The sequence below is a fragment of the Arvicola amphibius genome, chromosome 7 (assembly GCF_903992535.2).
Source record: "Arvicola amphibius chromosome 7, mArvAmp1.2, whole genome shotgun sequence".
Taxonomy (NCBI): domain Eukaryota; kingdom Metazoa; phylum Chordata; class Mammalia; order Rodentia; family Cricetidae; genus Arvicola; species Arvicola amphibius.
Window position 1 is genome coordinate 16,026,747 of NC_052053.1, and position 27,867 is coordinate 16,054,613.

The window sequence follows — 27,867 nt, forward strand, 5'->3', positions numbered from 1 at the left end:
CATTAAAAACGAGATGCCTGTTCATAGGGTCCATGTAAGTTTGTGGCATCAGTGGGATCTGAACTCAGGCTTCCCCATTCTTCCTTCCCTTGGATCTCAGCCACAGAACCTCCAGAACATCTCAGAACAGCTCTGCTGCTAAAAGTACTTAAATGCTTTAGATGTCATGAGCATATTACGTTTTTTTTTTTTTTTTTTTTTTTTTTTTTTTTTTTTTTTTTTTTGGTAGCAGGGCCACATCTTTCAATAACACTGGTACCTGTTAAAGATTTGTCTCACATGCTTTGCAAACATGTGAGAGGGGCATTGTACACTGTTGCTAAGCTTATGCTAGTTAGAATGGATGCCTAAATTTGCATTTTATCAACTGCTATGTATTGTTTCTGGACCTCCTACTAACTTATTTTCTACACATGGAGACAGACACCTGCCTGATCAAAGAACTGTAAAATGCACTTAAAGACATTATATGGAAAAAAGCAGGTGACAGTACTACATTTGGCAGTCTCCTCGGTGGCACCATGTAATATCTGTTCTGAAAAAAAAATGTGTTTAGTTGCTTACTTGGAGTAGCATTTTATGTACAACCCACCTGCTGACCAGATTTAATCCTTGAAAGTATAAGCCTACGTGTTTCTATTCATACAGAATAACTGATTCTCAAGTTTCAATTCCCATCTATCTCATCACAGCCTCCCTACCAGGGATAAGATAAAATCAATTATTGGTAGAATCACGGATTCTGTACACATTCTGTGGCAATATATGCAAAAATCCAAAGTGACAATAACACCCAGCATTAAAAATCACATCCAGTGTGGCTTCCTGACTATGTATCTTTTCTGGCTTGGTTTTTTTTTTCCCCTAAAGAGTTACTATTTATTTTTGCAGCAATGATATGAAGACCTTAGTGTGAATTTCCATTTCCTGACCCAGATTTTTTTGATCTCAGATGCGCAGTGCACAATCCTAGCAGTTATTTAGAATCACTTTTGGAAACAAATGACAATGTCTTAGGACCTGAGAGTGAAATCTGGCCCTCCTAATGCACTTACTGTTTCCATGACTGAGCCCAATACTTGTAAATTAGTGATCCAAGAAAGGAACCAGGAACAGGAAGCAAAGACTTTACAAAACCCCTTACCAGTTCATTTTCCCTTGGTGACACCCACAAAATACCAACACCTTAGTCTCCATTTCTTAGAAAAGAAACGTATGTACATCAATAAAAACCCTAGCATCTGAGATGCTTCTTGCTTGACATGTCGTTCCAGATCCTGTGCATTTCTTCCGGAGAGATCTGGTGGACGGTGATGACGCGGCGGTACCTACACAAACTGTAGGCCATTTTCCAGTGGTTGAAGCCGCTATTCTGGAAAGGGTGTATGCCTAGCTTTCGAAGACACAGTCCCACGTACACATCTTCAAGGTGAAGCAGCCTGGTATGGAGGGAGGTTTTGTAAATGAGTTCAGCCACATCAGCGGAAAAGATATAGCCAGTTCCTGAACAGAATGGCGGGTAGTTGCTGTCAGGGTACAAATCCCGAGGCATATACCACTTACTGCGGACATCCCGGATCGGCCCACCATTGATGACGTAACCAGTAAAATACCTTCTTCTCGGCTTGGTGGAGGGTTTCAGAAGTTTATAAATAAGGTTGTCCATGTTCACAAAAATGTCACTGTCGGTCTTCATGACATACTTGGCTTTTGAACAGAAAGTGGCCACCCATCTCATCCCCATTAAGGTTTTGAGGGTGAGGTTGTGGTAAGAGTCAATGAAGTCCTCCACAATGATGTCATGGAAGATCTGACTCTCTTGCTCCACCATCTGGTTCAGAACAGGATCAGCATTTTTGCCCAGGAGGAAAAGAGTGGCTATCTTGATCCCTTTGAAGTTGTTCTCATCCCCCCAAGTCTCCCGGATGGCCTGGCGGGCATCAAATTCCTTGTGTGTGGTACTAATGAGGATCACAAGGAAAGGAATGTTTTTCTCACATTTGTTGGGTTCATTTATCAGAAACTCAAAAGAGTGGGGGTTTATAGGTCGAGTTCTTATGTTGCCAAAGGTGAAGTTTTTCCGGGCAACGGTTAGGTGACTGAATGGCTTTGAGCCAGTGTAGGAAGAAGTAGGTCGGGTGATGCTTAAGTACCAGAGAGCGCTGGCCCAGCACACAACGGTCAAAACATAGAGGCAGGAGACTTTTGAAGCCATGGTCTTGAGAACAGGTCTACTGCAAAGGCTGAAGAACACGTCTTTGAGGCACGAGTTTCGCGTCCCTTTGCAAAGGCAGCATATTATTCAGCAAGCAATGAATTCTGCAGGAGAGGAGTCGGTTGCTAGGTGTCTGTGCGCCTCAGCTGTGCTCCGGCATCGTAGCACTCACTTCTCTCTCCTCCCACCCTGATGGATGCCCCATGCCTCAGAAATCGTCCTTGGAACTCTGCAAAATCAATAAAGTACAGTTGTGTTCAGGTTTACTTAGCCGTGTTCATATTCTTGAATAAATACAATAAAGGTGTAAGAATTATCAGTGATGACAGAAATAAACATGGTCATTCATTTCCATAAGCCTTGAAAGACCGCTGACATAACCTCCTAGCTTCTTCTGTGGCATGAATAGAAACTGTTTATGCAGATTCTTATTCCATATACATGAATATATTACCATGAGCACTATGCAGCTAGGGAGTAGACCTGCCATCAGTAACTTCCTGGAAGGAATCTCCTTATTTAGAAGAGGCTAGCATTGCATTTAGCCACTGTTTGGGCTCGCAACACTTTCAGAAAAGCTCACATGCCATTCATATCCCTTCTACTTGTCAAACTTTGAGCTTCTAATTGCTTGATTTTGAAAAAGAAATCAACTCTTAACATTGCTTTGCTTTCTCCCACTGTGCATGTGGAAATGTCTTGATCACCACCTGCAAATCTTTGCTAGTACTCTGCTTTCTTAGCTCAGGCAGGAAGAACTACTGCCTGGTCCTGATCTGGCACTGGGCACAGCTCTTACCATATAATTCTGTTTTCTCCAAGGCTTTGGAAAATGTTCTTACTACTTGTTATGGCTGGGTATGACGTATCTGCCAAGACACTCATTTTCTGAAAGTGTGGCCCTTGGCACATGGCACTCTCTTGGGAGATGGTAAAATTTGAAAGATGGAGGAAGGAGGTTCCAAGAGTCATACCTTTGAGCATACACCTGATCTCTGATCCCTTCCTCACTGCCCTTTTTCTTTCTTCCATGCAGTGAACAGCTTCCATATCCCCGTTTTCCCCACCACCATGTTCTTCTTTCTCACTGTTAGGTATCATACTTAAACATTAGTAGGCTTGGAGGACACTGAGTGGTATCCCTGCCTCATAATGAACAGCCAAGAAAAAAAAGACTGGAATTTCATAACTCTAATGACTGGTCAGCAGAATGGTACTGGAATCTTACATATCACTATGGGAAGAGCTATGCCTTGTTAAACTCCCTGGGATATCATTAGTAGACAACTACTTAAATTTGACTGCAGGAATCTTAAATACTGTGCATACTACATTGCAGGGAGCTTTCTGATAAAGAAAAAAGAGAAAGAAAGAGAGAGAGAGAGAGAGAAAGAAAGACAGACAGACATCTCATTGCTCCTTCCTGTAAGAGTCAATCCAAATGTTCTGCATACTACTTGAATGCTTAGAACAAAGTCTCTCAGGTAGAGATGCTTGTTCTAAAAACTTTAGAACTGATATAAACCTTACTTCCTGAAATCCAGACTGATACAACAGTCCCTGTGATTATTATTCATTCTATCAGTCTGTGCTCTGCTCTTCTGTGCAACAAGTTCCACCCATGTGTCTTGACTGAGTATTTTCAACTGTGGTCTCATGGTCTAAAATGAGCAAAAACCCAAGGAACGTGAAGCCAAACTTGGGAAACCATATGCCAAAATAAACATTTCTTCTTTGTATGTTTTCTCTGAAGTACTTTGGTTATAGTTACATGAAAATAGCTGATACATGGAAACTACTAACTCATCATCCTGGTTATGTTGATTTCAGAGTTGTTCTAACAGTACAGGATTTTTAGTTTTTAATGTCCCTATATATTTCCTTGAGAAATTTACACACTGGACTTTTCCATTCATTCCTTTTGTTTTTTAACTGATATGTGATTATACACATTGTATGTGTATAATGTGAAGGACAATTGAGTTTAAAGTCCAAAAATTCAATGAATATGTGACAGAAGACTGTAGATGGAAGTTTTTGTCCCACCTGGTCCCATAGTCATTCAGTCCCAAATAAACACACACTGGTTTGTATTAATTATAAACTGATTGGCCTATTGCTCAGGCTTATTACTAATTAGCTCTTACAACTTAAATTAACCACAATTCTTATCTATTTTTAGCCATGTGACTTGGTACCTTTTCTCAATAAGGTAGTCTCATCTTGCTTCCTCTGTGTCTAGCTTGTGACTGTGTCTCTGCCTTTCCTCTTCCTAGAATTCTCCTAGTCTGGTCACCCCACCTATATTTCCTCTTTGGCTACTGGCCAAACAGCATTTTATCAAGCCAATGATAATGAGTGACAAATTTTACAATGTACAAGAGTACTATCCTGTAATATTTCCCCTTTTTTCTTTTCAAAACAAGAACTCTGAATGTAATCTCCTTTGTTTAGCTTTTTTCCTGACCCTTATCCATAACAAATTGTAGCCAATACTCTAAACAAAGACAAATTGAAGTTTCAAATCAAAAAGTTTCTAAGTGTTCAAATGAAGTTGTTCTTTAAAACACTAATCATTTCTAAAATTGTTATGGTTTTCTAGAGCTTATAAATATCCCAGTCAAATATATGTGTCAGATTACAAAGTACATTCATAAAAAGTATTTCTTTTCTTTCAGTTTATTTATATGGTGGATTACATAAACTGATTTCTATATGTTGACCAATCCCTACTTCTCTGGGATTTTCTAATGATATATAGATACACACACATATGGTTTTCTAGACAGGGTTTTTCTGTGTAGCCCTAGTTGTCCTAGAACTTGCTCTGTATACCAGGCTGGTCTTGAACTCACAGAGATACTCTACCTCCCAAGTTCTGGGATTAAAGGCATATGCCACCTTATATACTCATAGATAGGTACCTAGCCCAACTGCTATCAGAGAAGCTTCCTCTAGCAGCTGATGGGAGCAGATGCAGTGATCCATAGCCAGACATTAAGTGGAGAGAGAGCCCACACTGGAAATCCCCATTGGTTCCTCCCATCTGGGGCTAGATGCCAGAGAAGTAGAGAACACCAGAAGAACATGGCCCACAGACATCAATTAAGTGGGGATCAAAGGGGATCATAAGGACTGAATCAGCAATCAAGAAGCCTGCATGGGTCTGAGTTAGGTCCTTTGCATATGTGTTTGGATTTTTGTGGGACTCCTAACAGTGGGAGTGGGGTTTGTGTGACCCTTTTGTCTGTTCTTGGGACTCTTTCCCTCCTACTGGTTTGCCTCACCCAACCTTGATATGAGGATTTGTGCCTAGCCTTATTGTATCTTGTTATGCTTGTATACAGCGGATATCCCTTCCAGGCTCTTTTTTGAAGGGAAATGGAGGAATGGATCTGGGGGAGAGGAAAAGTGGGAGGGGGGGCTGGGAGGAGGGGTTCTTTGGAGGAGTGGAGGGAAGGGAAACTGAAATTGGGATGGATTGAAAACAAAATCAATCAATCAAACAAATAAATATTTATTCCTCCCAAGTAAGAGCAGAATTCAATAGCCCTGGAAGGCAGAATACTATTTTTAACAAAGTCTTCAGAGACAACTATAAGCTTGGGCTGGTAAATTTTTACCAACTTGACAGTAATTAAAGTCACCTGGAAAGACAAGAATGCAACAGAAGAATTGCTTCCATCAGATTGGCCTGTTGGTATGCCTGTGCAGCATTTTCTTAATTGGCAATGAATGTGGGAGGATTCAGTGTGCTATGGGTGCTTCCTTCAGGGGAGGTGACTCTGGGGTGTATAATGTAAGAAGTGGATCAAGCTAGTAATTAGTTCCTCGTGGTCTCTGCTTCATTTCCTGTCTCCAGGCTCCTGCCTTAGTTTCTCTTGGAAATGGATTGTTATCTGTCAATCAAAATAAACCATTTCTTCTCGAAGCTGCTTTTGGTTATAGTGTTTATCAGATCAACAGAATGCAAACTAGATGTGTGTTTAAATATACATGATGAAAGAATTTAATTGGGATTGTGGGTGGAAAAATCGTAATTCTAAGTTTGATACCATATTGAAACAAAAAGGCAAGATACGCAACACCAGAGATAAAACTCATACTCTTGTCTAAACTTAGAGCTAACTGTGAGATCAGCAATAATTCATCTAGTTGTTGTTCTAACTGAATAATAGAGTGGTTTCAAGCCGCGTGAGTTTAGGTAGAGGTAAGCATCCATTCAGCTAGTAGCAAGAGCTCTGTAACAGAAAATCCACTATTTCTGGCCTCCTGGAGAACATTTCTGCTTCCAGGCACACTAAAGCTGATAACAAGAAGGTCATGATGAATGGCTTCAAGCATATACAGAGGTTTTGATACTTTAGAGCAACTGGTTCTCAACTGTTGGGTCTTTACCCCTTTGGCGTTACATATCAGACATCCTGCATATCAAATGTTTACATTACAATTCATAGTAGTAGCAAATTTGCAGTTTTAAAGTAGCAATAAAAATAATTTTATGGTTGGAGGTCACCACATCATGAGGAACTGTATTAAAGCGTTGCAGCATTAGGAAGGTTGAGAACCACTCACTGCTTTAGATGTAAGAAAAGGAACTGAGAAAAACTAATAGTGGAGAATGTAGAAAGGGGCTTTTCAATTTTGCATATACAATTCCTGATCCCATTTTAATTACAAATGCTGGCAAATGAGTCTCAAGATGCTATTGGAAGCCAAACCTTACCATGACCTCACTTTGTGTTTCCCATTCTTACAAGCCTAACTGTATTACCCTCCTATCCTTAGCCCTTGTATACTTCCCTACTAAATCGTGAGCCCACTATTACTAAGATGTCAAGGAACTCTGACACAGTCTGATGTGAAGCTGGTCATCTTCAGGGGAAATTAATCAAACGAGTAATGGAGGATTTCTTTCGTTGTTTGATATTCTTTTCTACGGTTCCTTTCCTGTCCCTACAGAGTCAAATTACTATCCCCCATTTCACAGCTGTCTTCATTCAAAATTTGTTCATTCATTTGTGAATTCACTCACCGTGAATCTACCAATTAATCAAATACTTCTAATGCCTTTTAGCTACAGAGTATTGGGAAAAGAAACCTTGGACTCAAATTGCTGTCTTGGGAAGTCTTGGGCTAAAAGACTCGATTTCAAGCAAACAATTAAAATAATTGTCAACATGGGGTTTTTGGAGTACATAGGAGTGGGGTGGAGAAAAGAATATTTGAGAAAAAGGCACAGTAGAGTAGACCAGGCACAGAAAAACTCCAGGGGGCATTATCCTCACAACCCACAGAATGGACCCTATTCTTTATCCATCCTACAGTCAAGCAGTCATGGAACAATGAATGGAGTCTGTGAATCAGAAACAGCGAGCTAAGTGGAAGCTTCAAACAAAACTAGTTTTTGATAGTGGTTGCAGAGACAAAAGAAAGAGCACATTCAAAGAACGTGATGTGCACAGGAGACTGGAAAGAGTTGAGTAAGGACAGAGGACAAGTTGGTGACGAGTGTAGAGAGAGGCGGGCTGTCGAGAAATGAAGCGGTCCTGTAGCGAGCATCATCCGTAAACCATTCTGAGCCGAGACGCCATTTACTTATCTGTGTATTCTCATAATACGATGGAAGATTTGACCTCCAAATCCTGTCCACTGATTTCAATAGCAATCCATTCTTTTGTATTAAGGATTTCTTTATTTCACACTCCTAGCTCCTAAGGGAGTGAGAATTAGTTTTATGATGTCTTTCAGTCAGATTTTTGTCTGGACAAAAGGATTGTGTAAACACAGGTAGATGAGCGTTTAGAAATACAAGAGAGATAAATGAGCGTGTGACGAAAGCGTCTATGTATACTTATAAATAAATACTTTCCACAGGAAAAAATAAATACTCTTCTCTAGATATCTAATGCACATGATAAATCTCAACATCATTATTGTTAGTTTTTGCTTCAGTGGTTCCAAATTTATTATTATTTTGAGCTTTGAGAGACGAGGTCTTGTTATACAACCCAGGCTGGCCTTAAGCTAGTGACCTTCTTCCTCTGCCTTCTGAGTGCTGATACCACAGAAATGCACCACCCACACATGGCTCGGTATCTCTCATTTTAAATGCATATCTCAATGGGCTGGAGAGATGGCTCAGCAGTTAAGAGCACTGGCTGTTCTTCCAGAGGACCCAGTTCAACTCTCAGGATCCACATGGAATTTCATAATCATCTGTAACTCTAGGTCCTTAGGATGTGATTCCCTCTTCTGACCTCTGCAGTCACCAGACATGCAACTGATATATAGATATACATGCAGACAAAACACACGTGCACATATAAAATAAATAAAAAATAAAATAAACTGCATAGGCCAGGTGTCCTGTAATGTGCTGTATTCTACAGCATTCTATTTTGCTTTATATAGCAGTGTTCCTTACAGTATTTCAAGAAAGGCATGTCTTCCTCCACTTTACAGGTGAGAGAAGGGAAACTCAGATATGATAAGCAGCTTGTTCAAGATCAGAGCTGGTAAGTGACCAGACAAGTGGCCATTCTCCAGCTTCCTACGGCCCGTTGGGATGAGAGGCACTGCGGATGGAAAACTCATCCTAGTCTATGGTGCTACACCGTAGACTCTTTGTGGTCCATGGGATTTTCATTTCAAGTTAGCCAAGCTGGAATGTGAAGCACAACCAAGAATTATCTGGAAGGAGCCTGGGCATCTTAGCAAAGCCAAGAGTATATGTAAAAGGCATAGCGTGAGAGAAAACATGTAAACTCCAGGACACTGCATGCATCATGGTGTGGGATCCACTGCACTGAGTCAACACTTCGGGGAGTTCCGATTAGTAGGACAGGCTCACTGCAAAGACACGCTATCACTTAAAGGTGGTGGCGGGGCCGAGGGAAACCATTATTTGAAGGTGTTGGAAACAGTTTGCGGTGCGTTTCGTTGAAGTCCAGAAGTCCATGTACATATCGAGTCAGTCACTGTTTCTACTGAACTTCTTTTTCATCAGTTGTGAGAACAAACAGGCACAGTATCATACCTCCATCAATACTAAATGTCTTTACTCAGTTAGGCACATAACCCAGAGTGTGTGAAATGTGAAAGAAAGCCAGTACGGAACCTGAAGAATGGCCAGCGATAATGTGTACCTATAGCTAGGGGATAAACAAAACAGATTTCTTGCATGGCCACACAAAGATATGCCTCTGGGTCAGGAAATGGTGAGGAAGTCCTGGGACTGAAGATGAGCCACATTATCCCCAGAGCTCCATAGACTAACCTCATGGATGCCGACAAAGTGCGTGATAATGGGTCAGGCATGTTCTCATTTGCTCCTTGCATAACGATACGTTGTAGCTCAGATTCTCTTTGTCTCCTGTGACCTTGCATATAAAATAAAAGCAAAAGTAACACCCTATCTACTTCTGTATGTGTCAGAGGTCTTCACAAGCATTGCTAGATCCTTTGTTTCTGAGGGAAGGGTTTTGCTAAAATTCAGCAGACAGGAAGATTTTGTCAGCTTAAAAAGTTCATGACTTGGGACCCTGAGCATGAAGATGGTTTGGTTCTTTTAAGTGGATAAGAATTTGTCTCAGTGTTTTGGTTTGTCCTTCTGGGTTTGTGAGAAGAACACAGAGATGTTTGTGAACCTCTTTTCTTCCTCAAAGACTCAAAGCCTGAGACCCGTTAAAAAGTCAAAAGGAAAAACAAAGCCAGCTGGGAAGCCGGGAAGGTGCTGACTTCCAAGAGCACAGCCTTCTGGCGAGCTGGGTAAGTTTTGTGCAGAATCCTGTTTAATGGGCGAGTTAATATATCACTGAAATAGAAAGTTGCGCCGTAACATTTATCACGCCTTTTAGCAGTTTTGCCACAACTTCAAGACACTGAAGAGACATTAACTTGTCATCCGTTAAATACAAATTCCTCCAATAGGAACATTCAGCTAGAACATTTGAAAGATGTTCCCTCCAGGGGCCTCACTGTACTGCAAATTAGCTCATTCACAGAGCTCCCCAGTAAACACCCCCTTCACCTTTCAGGGAGTTAATGGGGCAGAATTTTCAATTTAAGAAGCACATGTTTCTCTTATAAATGGCATGGTGGGTTGTCTGTTAGTTTGAATAATTTAATTTTTAAAACCCCTAAACTCGCTAAAAAAGTATTCTTTTCTTTGGTCAAAGGCCAAGCCCAAAGGAAATGGTCAGTGTCATTACTGAACTCCGAACACATGGGTGTCCATGTCCAATGTGGGACAGGCAGGGTGATAACGAACTTTTCTGTTCACCTTGGCTGGGTTAAAGGATTCCCAAAGAGCTCCTGTATATCCTTTCAGGTGTTGAAAGCATGAGGCATGTTAGACAATGAAAATAGTCTCTCACCAAGGAAGTTGGGTGCCAAGTAATCTGTTAAGAGTCTGAAAGGCAAGACCCTCTTAGCTTTTTCCCATTGACTCTGTCAGTTCTCCCTGCTAGCTCATGTTGATTCCTTTGTGACAGCTGCCACTCTGCAGAAACACCTTCTACCAGAAACCTCCAGCCACCACACTGGGCTGGGATGTAGGCAGGTGATCTTTTGCTATCCTGCCAGCATTTTCTTTCTTTCTTTCTTTCTTTCTTTCTTTCTTTCTTTCTTTCTTTCTTTCTTTCTTTCTTTCCTTCCTTCCTTCCTTCCTTCCTTCTCTCTCTCTCTCTTTTTCTTTCTTTCTTTCTCTCTCTTTCTTTCCCCCTCTCTCTTTCTCTCTCTTTCTTTCTTTCTTTCATTTATTTAACATCCTGAATGCAACAGTTTCTCCTTCCTCCATCTGCCCTTGCAATCCCACTTCCAATCCACTTCTCTGTTTCTATTTAGAAAGGGGCAGACCTCCCATGGTATTAGCAAAGCAAGACATATCAATTTGCCATAAGACTAAACACCTCCCCAAGTATTGGGGCTGAACAAGCCAACCCAGTATGAGGAATAGGTTCCCAAGAGTCAGTCAAAATATTAGAGACAGCCCCTACTCCCATTGTTAGGAGTCCTACAAACAGATCAATCTACACAACTGTCACACACACACACACACAAACACACACATATATACATATACATATATATATATGCGCATATATATATGCGCAGAGGGATTAGGTTGGTCCCACGCAAGCCCTTGGTAATTGGTTTGAACTCTGTGAGCTCCTACAAGACAGGTTAGTTGTTTCTGTGGGTTTTCTTGTGATACCCTTGACCCTACTGGCTCCTATAATACTTCCTTTCTTCAGGGGGAGTCCCTGAGCTTGTCCTACTGTTTGGCTGTGAGTCTCTGCACCAGTTTCCATCAGTTACTAGATAAAGGCTCTCTGATGACAACTGGGATCTGATCTAATCTGATCAATCTGATCACAGGAGATGGCCAGTTCAGGTTACCTGTGCACTATTGCTAGGAGTCTTAGCTGGGGTCATCCTTGTAAGTTTGTGGGAGTTTCCCTTGCATTTGGTGTCTACCTGACCCTGGGAAAAAAAAAACCCTTTCCATCATCTCCTTCAGTATTTTCCCCCTCAACCCACCCCTAACCTGATCCCTCAAGTTCCCATGCCCATCCGCCCCCAGTCCACCCAAGAGATCTCTTCTATTTCTTCTTCTTAGGGAGACTTATTAGGCCTCCCTCAGACCTCCTTGTTACCTCTCTCTGGGTCTATGTATTGTACCATGGTTATTCTTTACTCTACAGTTAATATACACTTATGAATGAGTACATACCATGCTTATCTTTTGGGGGCTGGGTTACCTCACTAAGGATGATTTTTTTTTCTAGTTCCCTCCATTTGCCTTCAAATTTCCTGATACCATTGTTTTTAACAGCTGAGTAATACTTCATTGTGTAAATGTACAATATTTTCTTTATCCAGTCTTTTGTTGAGGGGCATCTAGATTGTTTCCAGGATCTGGCTATTATAAATAAAACTGCTATGAACATAGTTGAGCAATTGTTTTTGTGGTGTGATAGAGCATCCAAAAGCAATCTATAGATTTAAGGCAATCCCCATCAAAATTCCAACACAATTATTTTTAGACCTCAAAAGAAGAATCCTCAACTTCATGTAGAAAAACAAAAGCAAAACCAAAAAACCCAGGATAGCTAAAACAATCTTGTACATCTGTAGAACTGTTGATGGTATCACCATCACTGACCTCAAGCTCTATTACAGAGCTATAGGAATAAAAGCAGCATGGTATTGGCATAAAAACAGACACATTAATCAATGAAATCAAATCAAAGGCACAGATAGAAATTCACACACCTAAGGACAGTTGATTTTTGACAAAAAAGTCTAAACTATACAATGGAGAAAAGAAAGCATCTTCAACAAATGGTGCTGATATAACTGGATATCAGCATGTAGAAGAATGCAAATAAATCTATAGCTATCACTCTGCACAAGACACAAGTCTGAATGAATCAATGACCTCAACATCAATCCAGTTACACTGAACTGGATAGAAGAGAAATTAGGAAGTAGCCTTGAATGCATTAGCACAGGAGACCACTTCCTTAATACAAAACCAGTAGTGCAGATACTAAGAATGACAATTAATATAGGGAACCTTATAAAAGTGAAAAGCTTCTGTAAGACAAAGGATACTGTCAATAGTACAAAGCAGCAGCCTACAGCATGGGAAACGATCTTCACCATCCCTGCATCTGATAAAGAGCTGATCTCCAAACTATATAAAGAACTCAAGAAACTAGACACCGAAAAGTCAAATAATCAAATTTAAAAATGGGGTACAGACCTGAACAGAGAATTCTCAATAGAAGAATCTCAAATGGCAGAGAAACACTTAAATGTTGATCATCCTTAGCCATGAGAGAAATATAAATCAAAACACTCTGAGATATCATCTTAAACCTGTCAGAATGGCTAAGATCAAAAACACAAATGACAGCTTATGCTGGAGAGGATGTGGAGTATGGGGAACACTCTTCCATTTTTGGTGGTTGTGCGAACTGGTACAGCAACTTTGGAAATCAATATAGTGGTTTCTCAGAAAATTGGGAGTCAATCTGCTTTAAGACTCAGAGATGCCACTTGTAGGCATATACACAAAGGGATGCTCAATCATACCAGACCTCCATGCTAATCTCATCAGATTTACTCATTCTTGCAGAAATGCCTTTTCCCACTCTTCTCCATTCCCTGGTGACTTTGCCTCTAGGTGCAAAGTCCCCTTTGCCTTTTCATCTCTGCTTTTCCATAGGTATTCTTTGTCCTTCTGCAGACTGCCTGCAGGAGTCCCTCCTCCTATCCTACTTCCATTCCCTGGCAACTCTGCTCCTTGGTGCAGACCTAGGATACCCTTTACTTTTTCTGAAAGCCTTCCCTTCTAGCTGATCTCTATTCCATCATGTCACCCCCAAACCTGCAGAAACACTTCCTACCAGGAAACCCGACTGGCCACAATGCGCCGGTGTGTAGGTAGATGATGCTCACCATCACTTCTGCCCTCCATTCTCGTCTCTCCAGAATTACTCTTAGTCCTGCAGCAGCCTGCCTGAAGGAACCCATCTCCCAACCTACTTCTACTCCTTGGGGCTCCTCCTCTTGGTGCAGACCCTAGTCCCACTAGCTCTTTCCTGTTGCCCCTTAAATCTTTTCTTCCTGGCCCCATTTTCCTTCCTTTGTGTCAATCACTGACCCACAAAAGCACTCTCTACCATGTGCCCCATAGCCACACTAGCCAAGCATTCAGAGTGAACAAGAGTAGCAAAAGAGTGGAACACCCACAGACATAAATAGCCAAGACAACGCACCTTCTCCAGAAGCCGAGAATTGTGATTCAGCTGAAACACAAACAGGGAATTCAAAAGAGCAGTTTATGAATATGCTTACGCACATTAACAAGGATGTGAACAAATGCCTTCACGAAGAACATAAAAACACAAATATTTTAATGAAATACTGAAAGCACTTCAAGACATGAAAATAGAAACAGAATCACTAAAGACAATTTAAAGTGAAATAAAACTGAAAAAAAAACCTTAGGATGTAAAATGAAAACCTCAGAGATAAGCTTAACTAATGACTTGTAAGACACGGGAAAAAGAATTTCAGATTTTAAGGACATGGTAGAAGAAATAGATATTCTAGTCAAAGAAAATATTAAATCTAAACAAAAGTTCCAGGCAAAAAAGCATCCAGAAAATCTGGGGCACTATGAAAAGACCAAATGTGTGAAGGGCAGGGATAGAGGAATGAGAATTAAACCCAGGTCACAGGAACAGAAAGCATTCTTAATAAAATCATAGAAGAAAAATTCCCAATCTAAAGTAGAGGGTGTCTATCAAGGTTCAAGAAGCCTATAGAAGAGCATATAGACAGGACCAGAAAAGAAATTCCTCATGACAAATAATAATCAGAATACTAAAAGTACAAAACAAGGATATTCAAAGCTGCCAGGTAAAAAGATGAAGTTACCTATAAAGGCAGGCCCATTCGAATAACCCCTAATTTTTCAATGGAAACCTTGAAAGCCAGAAGTGTCTGGATGGATGTTCTACAAACCCTGAGACATCCTGATGTTCTACAAACTCTAGGAGACTACAGACTGCTTTACTCAGCAAAACTGTCAATCACAACCTTCAGAGAAATAAATGCATCCCGCAATAAAACCAAATTTAAGCAACATCTCTCTAGCAATCCAGCTCTACAAAATGCCATAGAAGGAAAACTTCAGTTTGAAGAGATGAATCACACCCCAGAGGATACAAAGAATAAACAATCACAGAACAGTAGATCAAAACGGGGGGAGAACCCACGCCATAACGAGCAAATAACAGGAATCAATAAACACAGCTCATGATGACTCTCAATTATCTAATAAAAAGACACAGACTAACAGATTGGACTTGAAAACAGGATCCATCTTTCTGTTGCATCGAAGAAACACACCCCTCATTATCAAGAATAGACACTACCTCAGGGTAAGAAGATGGGAAATGGTTTTCCGAGTAAATAGATCCAAGAAGCAAGCTGCTGTAACAATTTGAATATCAGACAAAAATACACTTCAAATCAAAACTAATCAGAAGAGATAACGGTGGACACTAAATGCTCATTAAAGGAAAAACCAAGCAAGAGAATATTACAATTTTGAATGCACAAAACATGGGGCTATCCCAGCTCATTAAAGAAACACTATGTCAGTGAAAATCACATATTGACTCTCGCACAGTGATAGCAAGTGACTTCAGTACCCCATGTACCCAGATCATCTGGACAAAAATTAAACAAAGACAAGCTGGAGTTAAATACCACCATAAGTCGAATGGACATAGCAGACATCTAACTGAATATCCTCCCCACCCCTCACCCCTGAACACTAAAGAATATACTTTCTTCTCAGCAGCTCCCAAAACTTTCTCTAAAATTGATCACTAGCTGGAACAGAAAGCGAGACTCAACAATACTCTGCATCTTATCTGAAAACCAAGGGATAAAACTGGATATCAACAACAACAGAAAAAGCAGAAGGTATACAAATGAATAGAAACTGAGCAACTCACTACTGAATGAAAAATGGATCAAGACAGAAATAAAGAAGGAAAATAAAATCGTTTTGGAACTGAATGAAATTTACACCGCAACATACACAAACCTACAGGACACAGTGAAGGCAGTTTTCAGAAGCAAGTTCATAGTAACAAAAAACTGGGGGAGATCTTATATTATCAAATTATTAACACATCTGAAAGCTCTGGAATAAGAAGAAATAATACCTCAAAGGAGTAAACAGCAAGAAATAAATCCAGGACTAAAATCAGTGAAATGAAAACAAACAGAAAACAAAAAACCCAAACAGATGAACAAAAATTAAATTAATTAAAAATAAAAAACAGTCAATGGAATGAGAAATTTTATTTTTTTGAGAAATTCAACAAGAAAATCCTTAGCCAAATTAACTGAAAGATTGAGAGAGCAGATCCAAATTAGTAATATTACAGCCAAGGTGGGGGGGGGCATTACAAGAGACACTGAGAAAATTCCGAGGATCACAAGGGAGAATCTATTCCAGGGCTGTCCTCTGGATTTTGGTAGCTTGGTTCTCCCTCCCACACCCCTTCCACTCCTTGGCTTGTAGACATCAGCCTAATTTCTGTTTCCATCTGCATGTGCTGTTGTCCTGTACACGTATCTTTGTGCCCCATATTCCCCTCTACAAGGACATGGCCATATTGGATTAGGGCCGCCATAATGACCTTACATCATCTGAACCACAACCACAAAGACTGTTCCAAATAAAATTACATCCTGAGGTGTGGGGACCTCAATGTGTCTTCACGGGGGCCCAGTTTAGCGTATTTTCTACTTTCCTGGGGAACAGCAAGAGGAGAGGTTTTGCCACACAGCTTCCCTCCTGCACATTTAATTTTCAGGATTTTAAAGGGTGAAACATTCACAATTAGCATTCAAGGAAGAACGAAACTCAAGTGTGAAAGGGAACTGAAAATTTGGTTTATATTTAGATTAAGGGAAGAAAGGTCAGCTGAGTGTACGACCACCTGACGACTGTGTCATAGTGGAAAGCAGTCCTTTGCTCCCACTAACCTGGTCTTTTTCTTCTGAGTCTTGAAAGATCTCACATTTGTTGAAGAAGGTAAGTGAGGATTGTGGCTCGTTTTGCAAGCCCACACTTCCAGAGACACTGGCTTGGCTTCTGCAGAGCCACCACACATCTTCACTCTCGACCCAAACCATGGGCTTCTCTGTTACTCAGAGTCAGTTTTAAATATGCACACAAGCGCATGCTACGGAAAGAGTACTCAACACACATGGACCTGTACAAAGTGTTTTTAAAAATAGGAGGAAAATAAAGCATTTGAAAGAAAGCCAGGAAAACAAGCAAACAAACAAACAGGGAAGGAAGGAAGGAAGGAAGGAAGGAAGGAAGGAAGAAAGGAAGGAGGGAAAGAAGGAAGGATGGAAGGAAGAAAGGAAATAAAGGAAGATAAGCAAGGAAGGAAGGAAATAAGGAAGATAAGAAAGGAAGGAAGGAAGGAAAGAAGGAAGGAAGTAGGGAGAGAGGAAGGGAGGGAGGGAGGGAAGGAAGGAAGGAAGGAAGGAAGGGAGGAAAGAAGGAGGGAAGGAAGGAAGAAAGGAAGGAAGAAATGAAGGAAGGAAGGAAATAAGGAAGGAAAGAAGAGAGGGACGCGGAAGGACTAACTGGTTGTGGAATGCTCTTGAAAGGGGTGAGGTGCTGATTGTGTGTCCTGCATCATGATACAGACTAGGGCAAAAGGTCTTCTCTGAGAAAGCAAAGGTGTATGAATGAAATGAAAGCCTCTTCATTCTGTGTGGAAATACGACTCAGTCTACAACATAACTAATGAACAAATGAACCCCACAGGGCGGAGTTTCTAGCAGGCTGCGTTGATCTGCCATATGGTTATATTCATGCCTGGCTCCCTCCCTTCCTCTCCCGTTTGTAATTATGCTGTAAATAAGCACAGGAGAGGAAGAAATAAAACACTGCTAACACTAGATAACAGTCCTTGAAGGAAGAATTTCATAAGCATTATACTATCCAACCTGCTGACTGATTATCTTCCCCAGTCACAGCGCGCTGGCTGCTCTTAGCTGTTCTTTTAGCCAGGCTCCGTGTTATGGAAGAAACCAGGCTCTCACCAGAGACAATGCCTGGATGCTGGCAGAAGTAAAAGTTCCCACTCCTGTGCTGCTGACAGCCAAAGAGCTCATTTGTTCCCTTTAAATTTTTAATTATGAGTCTTTTCAGAGAGGCCCCAGGGTTGAATTTACCTAGTCGATCACGTACAATAAGGAAATAGCCTGAAGCAAAAAAGTATTATTCATTAGGGATTGGCAATTGAAATCATTTTCCTCCTCATATTGGGAAGAAAAAAAAAAAAGATTTGGGCCTTTCTCCTTTTCAGTTTAATACTCTTTGACATTTATGGCAAAGGTCTTTATAAATCCCTGCCTTTAGAAGAATGGGGCCAACCTGGGGGAGGAGTGGGCTGGGGGAGGAGGTCTTTGCTTGAGCTCAGGGCTTTTGCAATCTGAAAGTCACTTTCTCTTTCACAGCAGTGGCTGAGAATGTGCACTTCAAATTAGAGAGGAAGATAACGCTTTCTCAAAATCAATGTACTGTCATAGTGTTAGATTTGGAGAAGTGGTACCCCCCACCCACTACCGCACCCAACGCTCCCAGGGAAAAATGAAAATGAACGTATCTCATTATGTTAAATAAATGCTCTGCCTCCTTTACAGTCAGCATTGCCTTATAGAAGACATGTTTTTAGAAACAGGCAGGGCAGGTATCTATTTTGTCCAGGGGCACCCAGAAGCTCGGCCACTGATGGGCCTATGTGTGATTTCTCTACTTAAAAAAGACCGCCAGTAGTTTTGTGTCACCAGAACTGTAGTATAAGCGGTAGTGGTGACAACTTAAAAATTGGCGAACTGTACAATAACCAAAATCGTCCTCATTTGCTTTATTACAGGGGGAGGAGCTGAAGCCGATATAAATGGATGTGTGTTTATAAGCCAGAAAAATGTCAGTGTGCCTACTATATGGAAAATGCATAATGTCTAGGGAGATTTTTTTTTAGCTCACCACCACAGAAGGGTGGTATTATTTCAAGTGCTATTTCAAAACTAATGGGATCAGTCTTATATAGTAACTGATAGCATCCAGAAGAGAATTTGTGAGCTTTAATTTTCTCCTCATTTGTTTCCTAATTGAAATCTTTCTTTATGAAACAATTTATTAGAAACCATAATAGCTTAAAATAATTTTATGCAGCTGCTATCAGTGGAAATGCCTCTGTAGGAATTTAATCTTACAGTAGGGAAAGACCTAGATTTAGCTTCTAGAATTTTGGTCATCAGTTTGGAAGTCTACAAGTCTATGCCTCTATTGTTTTTCTCTGTCACACATGAATAATACTACACAGCCGTGCTTTGTGTGATCACTCTAAGGTTTAAATGAGACAAGTTATTGGAAAATCTCATATCAGCTGATTTTTTGCTCCAGGAACACAATGTGGTTGCAAACATGGCAAAGGACAAAAACACTTGGCTCATAAAATGTCTGTGGTTGCAGAGAAGCCTTGGCGAATGGGGTAGTTGTTGCACCAGCATGGGGACTCAAGGTCATATTCCCGGTGCCCACAGAAATGCTGAATGCTGCAACCTATGTCAGTAACCCCAGCACTGGAGAAGAGGAAGGCAAAGAGGCAGATCCTGAGAGTGAGACAGGCAGGCAGTTTGGCCAACCCTGGAGCTCCAGGTTCAGTGAGAGACCATGTTTTAAAAAAATAAGGTGGACATTATGGGAAAGATACTCAATGTCCCCTTTGGCTTTTACCTGCTCTATGATAAAGGTACAACACACACACACACACACACACACACACACACACACACACACACGAATGCACACTGGTGTCTCATGAAGAATTATCAGACAATGTATCTTGAATAATTGGTGCAAAAACAGCTTTCTTACTTGGCTGCTGCTCAAAAGTTAAAAAAATAAATAAAACTTGGCCCCACTAATTGATTCTTTTAATAAGAGTCATTTCAAATTCATTTTATAATATTTCTATAAAAAGATCATGCAATTATGTAATTAAGGGGGCATATTAGCTAACAGAAATGTCATCATGACTATTCTTTATTAGTATTATGTGACAAAATTGTGGAGTTTTTCATATATAATTTTAGAATACAAAAAGTCCACAAATTCAGCCCTCTAAATAGTATACATGTAGTTATAATAAATGTTATAAATATACTAAACTATCCTGAAGGAGCTATACTATGATTATTTTCAGGTTTAAGAGAGTTGATATAAAATGTAACTTTGGACTTTTTCTTCCTAGCTTGCTATGGCTGTGATGGAGCCTGTCTCTGAGGCAACACTACAAGGTCTACATCATCCAACCAAGGCCCCAGAAGACCTAACAACTCTGGGTGCAGGGAACAGTATGAATACCACCTTCTACATAAATGTCTATGTCTATATACTTCTCTCCCTTAATTTTTTTGTTTATGACTTTCTTTCTACAAAACATTTGTATTCCATCTATCCTTAGAGATAAAAAAAAATGTCTTTCTGGCGTGGGAAGTCAGCACTACTACGTTTGGGCCACTCTTCCCTGAGTTTTAGGCTGTTTCCTCTCTAGTTCAATGAGTAGAGATTGTAATTTTAAACTCTCTTGGTCTTTTTCATTTTAATTCACATTTATTTATCTTGTCTCACTTCTCTCTCCGTATTCTACTATTGTCGATTACCTTTCCCCTTATACTTGGGCTTTAGACTGTTCCAGGTATGACGTTTCATAGTCAGAAAGACCCGGAGCTATCTAGTCTACTGGATCAAGTGCAGAGCCAACAGTTCACAGACATTAAGACTGCAGACACAGGTCTGGCATCACATCTCCTTATGATTTCTTCCCCTCAAAATACCTCTTGTTTTGAATGTATCATTACTTCTCACTGGTCCGAATCCCGCCACTTGCATATGCTTCGAAAAGCCCTTAAAGAAGCAATGTCCTCACATATGGAGTTTTTATTGTCTTTATGTCCATGAGCTCCTTCACTTAGAACAGTGATTGCAAGGCCACCATCTGCTTGTGGCCTGGCATCACCTCCCATGAGGGTCACCCTTCCTTCCCTGGTTCCTAACCGTGCCCCCAAATGAATATTCTCTCCTGCTTTACCCCAATGCCTAACCTCTGTGGCTCTTGCAGTCTATTTTAGAGGGTGTGTGTGACATTCCCAGAACTGGCCTCCCTGCTGCTAGGAACTGTTCACAAGTGCCCCAACTCTCGTTCCTTCCTTTTCTTCCAATTCCCCAAGCCAGGACTCTGCCCTGTCCCAGTATCATCATCAGAAGGCATCAAGGCTCTGAGGCCACCTTCCCAGACCTGAGCATGGAAACCTGGCACAGAGATTGGTGCATGCTTAGCTGTGCTCTCCTCTGCAGGACACAAAGGTAAGCCTGGGTTGAAAGGAGGCCGTTTTCTTCTGTTTTCTTTTTGCCTTGTTATAGCGAGAGACATATTTTACAGCACAAGGGTTTAAATCCAGTTTCTTGGACTGGAGAGAGTATATCATAGACTAGATAACAAGAAGATGGTGCAGGTTTTGCTTCTGACAACATCAGGTTAAAATACGACTCTGTGCTACCCCTGAGCTTACACAGATACAAGTTTCACTTTTCTTTACGTTTGCGGTTGGCAGGCTGTTTCTGGAACTCGTTGAATGTTGTAAAAAGTCTCATTTAAAGCACATTTTTCTTGGCCCATTAGAGATGACTTTCTGTGAAATTCTGAAGCTATTTTTTATTTAAAGACTTCATTTTAATAGTCATTTTTTTCAACATGGACTGGACAGATGGTACAAGTGATTTTTCTAAGAATTTTAAGTTATTTGCTTTCCATTTCTTAGCACGTAATTTGAAAGTCCATCAGATAGTTTGAAGGTCTTGCAGAAGGAGAAATTAGAGGAGGTCTCAAGTACAATTTCAATCAGGTCAGCTGTAAAGGAACTAGTCATTTCTTTCATTTTAAACATAGAGAACCATACAGATATAAGTTCATCAGAAACTAAAGAGAAAAATATCTCACTTTCTGTTCTTTGTTCTGAGCTTTCAGGCAGAAGAATCACCATTTTCATGGCTGAGTAGACTTATACAGCAAATAATGTCTAAGATTAAGTAAATCAACCTTATGACATTTAGACATTTTTTTAAGTTAAATGATGTTTAATTAATACCTGTTTAATTAATACGTACCAGTTTTCTAGAATTGTACAAAATCCCTCCAAACAGCATATATGATCTTGTGAGAGTGTGGCAGGGTAGCTTATATCTGTCATTTTGTTACTGTGGCATTCCTGCACTGATGTGACAACCAGCTTCCCCACCTTTCCAACATAGGCTGAAGACCAGAAGCTCTCCACGAGTCATGCAGGCCTTCAAACAAGACGAGGGCTGCTCAGACATCCAGCCTCATGGATGGAGCAATTATCAGAGTCCGGGTTTCTCCAGTGCAAGAGAGCCGCTGTTTGACTAACCTCACCACGTTTCATAAGATGGTCTAACAACAACAACAACAACAACAACAACAACAACAAATACATATATATTTATATATACATGTATACATATAAATATGGATTCATACAGGTGTATATATATATGTACACATATACACACACAACACACAAACATATATACATATACATATATATATATATATATACATATATATTCTACCATTTCTTTTTCTTTAGAGAACTCTGCCTAATGCACCTATAATCACAACATTTTAAAAGCTCGAGATTGGAGAAGGAGTGAAGTTGCACCAACTACAGGTTGATTGAAACTGGATTTGAGTCTAGGCTATTAAACTGCAGTATGTGGATCATCATCACAACACAGTGTTTATTTTATCTTTAAAAAATGTGTGTCTGTGTATCACAACTGTGCAGTGCTTGTGGAGGGCAGAAGAAGACCCTGGATCCTTAGAACAGGATTTATAGATGGCTGCTAGCCACTGGATGGGTGCTGAGTCTTGAACCTGGGCCCTCTGGAAAAGCATCTTGTTTCCGAGTTTCTGCTTTCAAAGGTTAGCCGGTGTCAGTCCAATTTATTTATTATTTCTAAGACAGGGTCTCATGTAGCCCAGATGAAGATGACCTTGAACTGTTGATGCTCTTGCTTCTGCATCCCCAGTGTTGGGATTACAGGCATGCACCACCACACACAGCTACAACAGTTGGCATTTTTCATGATAATCAGGTGAGGGATGAAGAATACATCTTTTATGAACTTTCCGCTCACAGGGCTGCTTCTATCACAGTATTAAGATACTTTGGTAGCCAGATCAGTAACCATGTTAGGAGTGCATGCTATTCTATAGGAGGAGAAAGTAACTTCTCCTAAGGTTTCAATTGGGCTCAAAGGACCAGGTGAGCTACCTATCCATCATGAAGGGCATTCCTTTTTCTCAGGAAGACCATGTAACTTGGCATCTAAGTTCCACCATTTACTAGCTGCTAACTGTGCCTAAGAAACTTTTCAAATGTAGATTTGGTAGCATGGCTGGTTCATCTCCCATTCTCATCCCCCTTTAGTCTTCCTTCCTGGAAATGGGCCACTGTAAAATAAGCTAAAAATAACAACGTAACTTCCCAAGCTCCTTTACAACTAGGATAGAGACATCACCTGTCTCTGGGTAAGGCTCAAGCAGGAGTGGGCAATACTAGCAGAAAGAGTGTCAAAGACACCCGACTCTTTTGAAGCCGTAGTGATAGTTTGCTAATGGTGGCAGCGATTAGATGTCTACTGAACTAGCTTGCAAAGAATCACCCAGTACTGAGGGTTGCATTGCTCATGGCCATGCTGTGCTGATGGCTTATTTGCCAAAACCACATCACACCCTTGCAAAGGTTCATGGGTGCCAACATCTTTTAAGATACCACTTTTTTTCTTAACCTCATAAAGTGGGTTTTATTGCTTGCACCTACGAATCATATATCACATGGAATTATCTATGTTTTTTAATGTGAAATGAGAATATAAATTTTAGGTTAATTGTGAGGTACATGGTTTACTTTAAAATGGCACACAGAGTTTGATTCTTATTACTAGCTTCTTGTTGCTTAAGTTTATATTGTTCTCAAATGAGAAAAGCCAGCATGAACCAGATAAATTCTTGCTGTATCTATACTGGACAATCGTACATAGCACTGCTTTGTAAGGAAGAGCCCTGTAAATGGAGGATTTTACTTGACAAGACTAATTGACAACATGTGTATCGTGTTATCCTTTGACCAGATGTCCCGTGGTCCTCAGGTGATCATGGCCTGGAAGACAGCTGTCTTTCTTAGGGAGCTCTCTCCTTAACGTAAATTCACTGGAAGCTATAGAGTCTTCATTTAAAAATAGGCCAACATACGTTTGCTATTTAAATTGCTGGGAACTCACTTGGTTCTTTTTGTGATGTCTGATTTTAGTATCAAATCATATACGCCAGCATGCGTGCTCCTATTGGTGGGTGGGGAAATGGACTGCCAACTTACTACTCTTTCTGTACCTTCTGCACTTTAAATGAACCATGGCACTTCTCTTTATATTTACTCATTTGACACATTTGACAGTCTTCTATTTCAAATATGCTTGTTTGTATATGCACGTGGGGATCGGAGGGAAATGTTGGGTGTTCCTCAGGTGCTGTCCACCTTGATGTGTGTGTGTGTGTGTGTGTGTGTGTGTGTTCCTCACTGCCTTGGAGATCATTTACTAGGCTACAGTAGCTAGCCAGTGAGCCCGAGGGATTCACCCATCTCCAGTTCCCCAGAGTGCCTGTCTTTTTGTGTGGTGTCTAGGCATTAAGTCCAGCCATGCATGGGCAGCAACCAAACTCTTCCTGACTAAGCAAGCCATTATCTCCCCAACTTTTATGATCCCACCTTTAAAATCTGTTGACCTTATAATTAAAAAAAAAAACCTAAACTACAAATTCTTTGCATTTAACAAGTCAAAAAGTTAAAAAAAAAAAGAAGCCAAAAGATAAATTGATGACTACCTATGTCAGATGAAGTAAGGGATAACTGAGGTACAAACGGCATGGTGCTAAAATGACAAGCATTAATTATTAATGATTCATGACTTGGATTACAAATGTAAAAAAAAATGATAGGCAGAAACTTTCTAGGAAAAACTCTGTCTACATTCACTAGCAAGATAAGAGCATTTACAAAGAAATAAAAGGGTTAAGTTACTTGATCTTTTTCAGATGTGGTGGTTTATTTGGTTCATAACAGAATGTGGTTTGTGCTAAGAATATGAAGTTTATCGCTCATGCATGCAATTGTTTGTTGACTTCTCCTCTCTCACTTTTTTCATCCTCAATATGCCCTCATAACTTAACAATTGATTGTACTTCAGGCTGATTGTTTACTCTGTCATTTGGGAAGATGTCTCAATCAATAGGCTAATTTTCTCAATTGCTCTTAACTATGCCTCTTTGATAAGCTGTGACCTCTATAATGCCAAAGATCTTATCTTACTTTCTCCCCATTTTATGATCCTCATAATTATATTTATCACTATACTCTAGCATAATGGTGTAGTGCAAGAAATATTGTAACTTATGAATAAGTAATTGTGTAAATGGCTTCTAGATAGCCCCAAACAGTAAGCTGTCATCCAATAGTTGCATCAATAAAAGTCCTTTGCTAAGATAGTAAAGGTAAAGAAACTGTATTTTAAAGAAAACATTTCAGTGATATTGAAAAATACCTGTGAGGCATTTTATTTTTGTGTGTATATGATATCTTTTCCATTTCAAGGGAAATTTGTGTCTCTGAATTAATTCTTGCTTTCTAGTGGGAAGCAGTAAACACACACACACACACACACACACACACACACACACCTACAAGAGAAACTCGGGATATATAATATAGAGCCTGAACTTTTCCTGAACCTCTTTTCAGCTTTTCACAGGTTGTCAACTGTCGGATTCTTGAATTATTCTATTCTGAATGTCTTTGTGAACCGATTTTTATAAATTATCTGCCTTGCTATTGTGGCGGGTCACCTGGGATTCCATCCATCTTGTCCAGCTACAGCAGTAGAGGGTGTAAATTGCATCTCTAAGGAGTGATAAAGAGATGCAAATGGTGCTTTCCACCTTGGCTTCCCACACCACAGCCTTGATTTGCAGTCGCTGCTGGGCTGTGTTTTCTCTGAAGTCCCCTCCCAAGGTGCTTTCTCTCCTGTCCCATCCAAACTGCTGAGAAGGGTGTCTACATTGGGAAGTTTGGAGATGATGGGATGAATCTTCATGGCCAAGATTGCCTCCCTGGAAGGACTCTTCAGAGCTATTGTTAAGCTGGTTAGAATACACTTGAAAATTTTTTATAGGACCATTTACTGCCAGATTCAAGAGGATAAATTGGATTTGGGGATAATAGGGATAAGGTGAAAATAGCCCTTTAAGGCCTGGAAAGTTTTCAAGGCATGACACAACTGTACAAATGGATTGCATGGTCCATGTCGATCCCAGAAGATGAATGGAAAAGTGCCCTTGCCTCAGCCTCTCTGGGGAGCCCTAGCACATGGTACCTGGAACAAACATAAGACCTCAGAATCACTATTTATCTCTACTTGGTTAGGAGAGCTCAGCGCAAGAGTGCCCAGTAGGATTAAAATATTCATGGGGGTCTAAAAGAAAAAAAAACAAAACAAAACAAGATCCAGACATATTGCTTTGAGTTGTGAGATGCTAATGGGTAGAAACACTGCTAGTTAGACAAAGTTCATCAGATTTCCTCACTGCAGGACGCTTCTGAACCTTTGACGCAGTCTGTTCCTTTGAAGACCTCAGACAGAGCTGGAACACAGCTACAGAACTTTGTTGTCACTAGAAACATTTTAGGGACATAGTTTGGGACGCCATGAACAAGTAGGCAGTTAGGATACCCTATGACTTCCCTCCTGCACTTGTAAATGACTGTCACACCGTTATGTGGTTGTTTGTTTTTTGTTTTCTTACAAACAAGGTCTAAATCAACGGAGGCAAAAGACTGGAGGCAGTTTCTTGAATTCTTTATGCAGTAACCATAATCCTATTCGCTATAGTATCATTCTTGATTTTCTTACTTTCTCTTTCTGACAGTACATTTGAAAGCTCTATTGCTCTTGAGAAGGCTTTCAGTATCACGAATGCTACAAGCACAAGACAGAAAATAAACAGTAAAACAAAAAAATCAACTGTAATTCTATTGTGAAGATATAAGCACTGTTGACAAGAACACGGGGATATTTTTCTACTTGTGTTTTATGTTGTTTCCTTTGTAAATGTGGAGTCGTGGTGCCTGTCCCCTTTCATGTGTTTCCTCCCCCCTCCATTTAACAAGCACCATCAACACTTGCACGCTGTTGCCTGCTCTCCTGCCATTTATTTTCGGTGGCTGTTGTATTCCATTTGTGCAATCGCTCCTCCACGGTTGGATTTGTAGTCTAATAGGTTTCCTGCTCTTTCCAACTTCCCCCTATTAGTATTCTCAGAGACGGCAGTGAAGTGACTTTTTAGGACAGATGACAGTGTTCCTGGTGTCCTAGAAATTTCACATGTCTCAATTGGGGTGTCAAAGAACAAAGGCACTAACAATGATCTGCGGCCCGGAGTCCCTCAAATCATGCTCACAGTACTAGTAGACAGACATGAATTCCCCTACCTGGGTCATCAATCTGTGACTACAGTCCAGGGCCACGCATATGTCATAAAAGATGCTGAAAGCCATTGAAATCTACAAGGTAGGGCCAAGTGCACAGACCAGCATGATATTAACCCCTGCAGTGCTGGTATGAGAACAGTATAGCATTTGTGGTCTTTACAGTGGTAGTATAAAATTATTTTATTTTATTTCATTTACTTTTTGTTTGACGTCTTCTTTTGTGTGAAGGCTTCTATGTAATTATTTTAGTGTTTATTCTAGAGTGAGTGTTCATAACATCTATCATGTCTGCAGCATCACGGGGCAGTTCTTTGGAGGCTGAAGTCAGTGATCATGGGGGTCTATGATGAGCCAGCTCAACAATGAGTTGATCTGACTGCCAAGTATGAGGATTCTTAGCT

At 40.4% G+C, this 27,867-nt stretch overlaps 1 protein-coding gene across 3 annotated transcripts in view; it reads right to left on the reverse strand.

Moving 5' to 3' along the window:
• Positions 1-226: 226 nt before the first annotated feature.
• B3galt1 (beta-1,3-galactosyltransferase 1) overlaps positions 227-27,867 on the reverse strand; it is a 135,172-nt gene continuing 107,531 nt past the window's right edge. For all 3 annotated transcript variants that reach the window (XM_038335721.1, XM_038335722.1, XM_038335723.1), the window contains one exon: positions 227-2,444. In XM_038335721.1, coding sequence (XP_038191649.1) covers positions 1,235-2,215 — 981 coding nt within the window. In that variant the 5' untranslated portion in view covers positions 2,216-2,444 and the 3' untranslated portion in view covers positions 227-1,234. The remainder of the gene's footprint in view (positions 2,445-27,867) is intronic.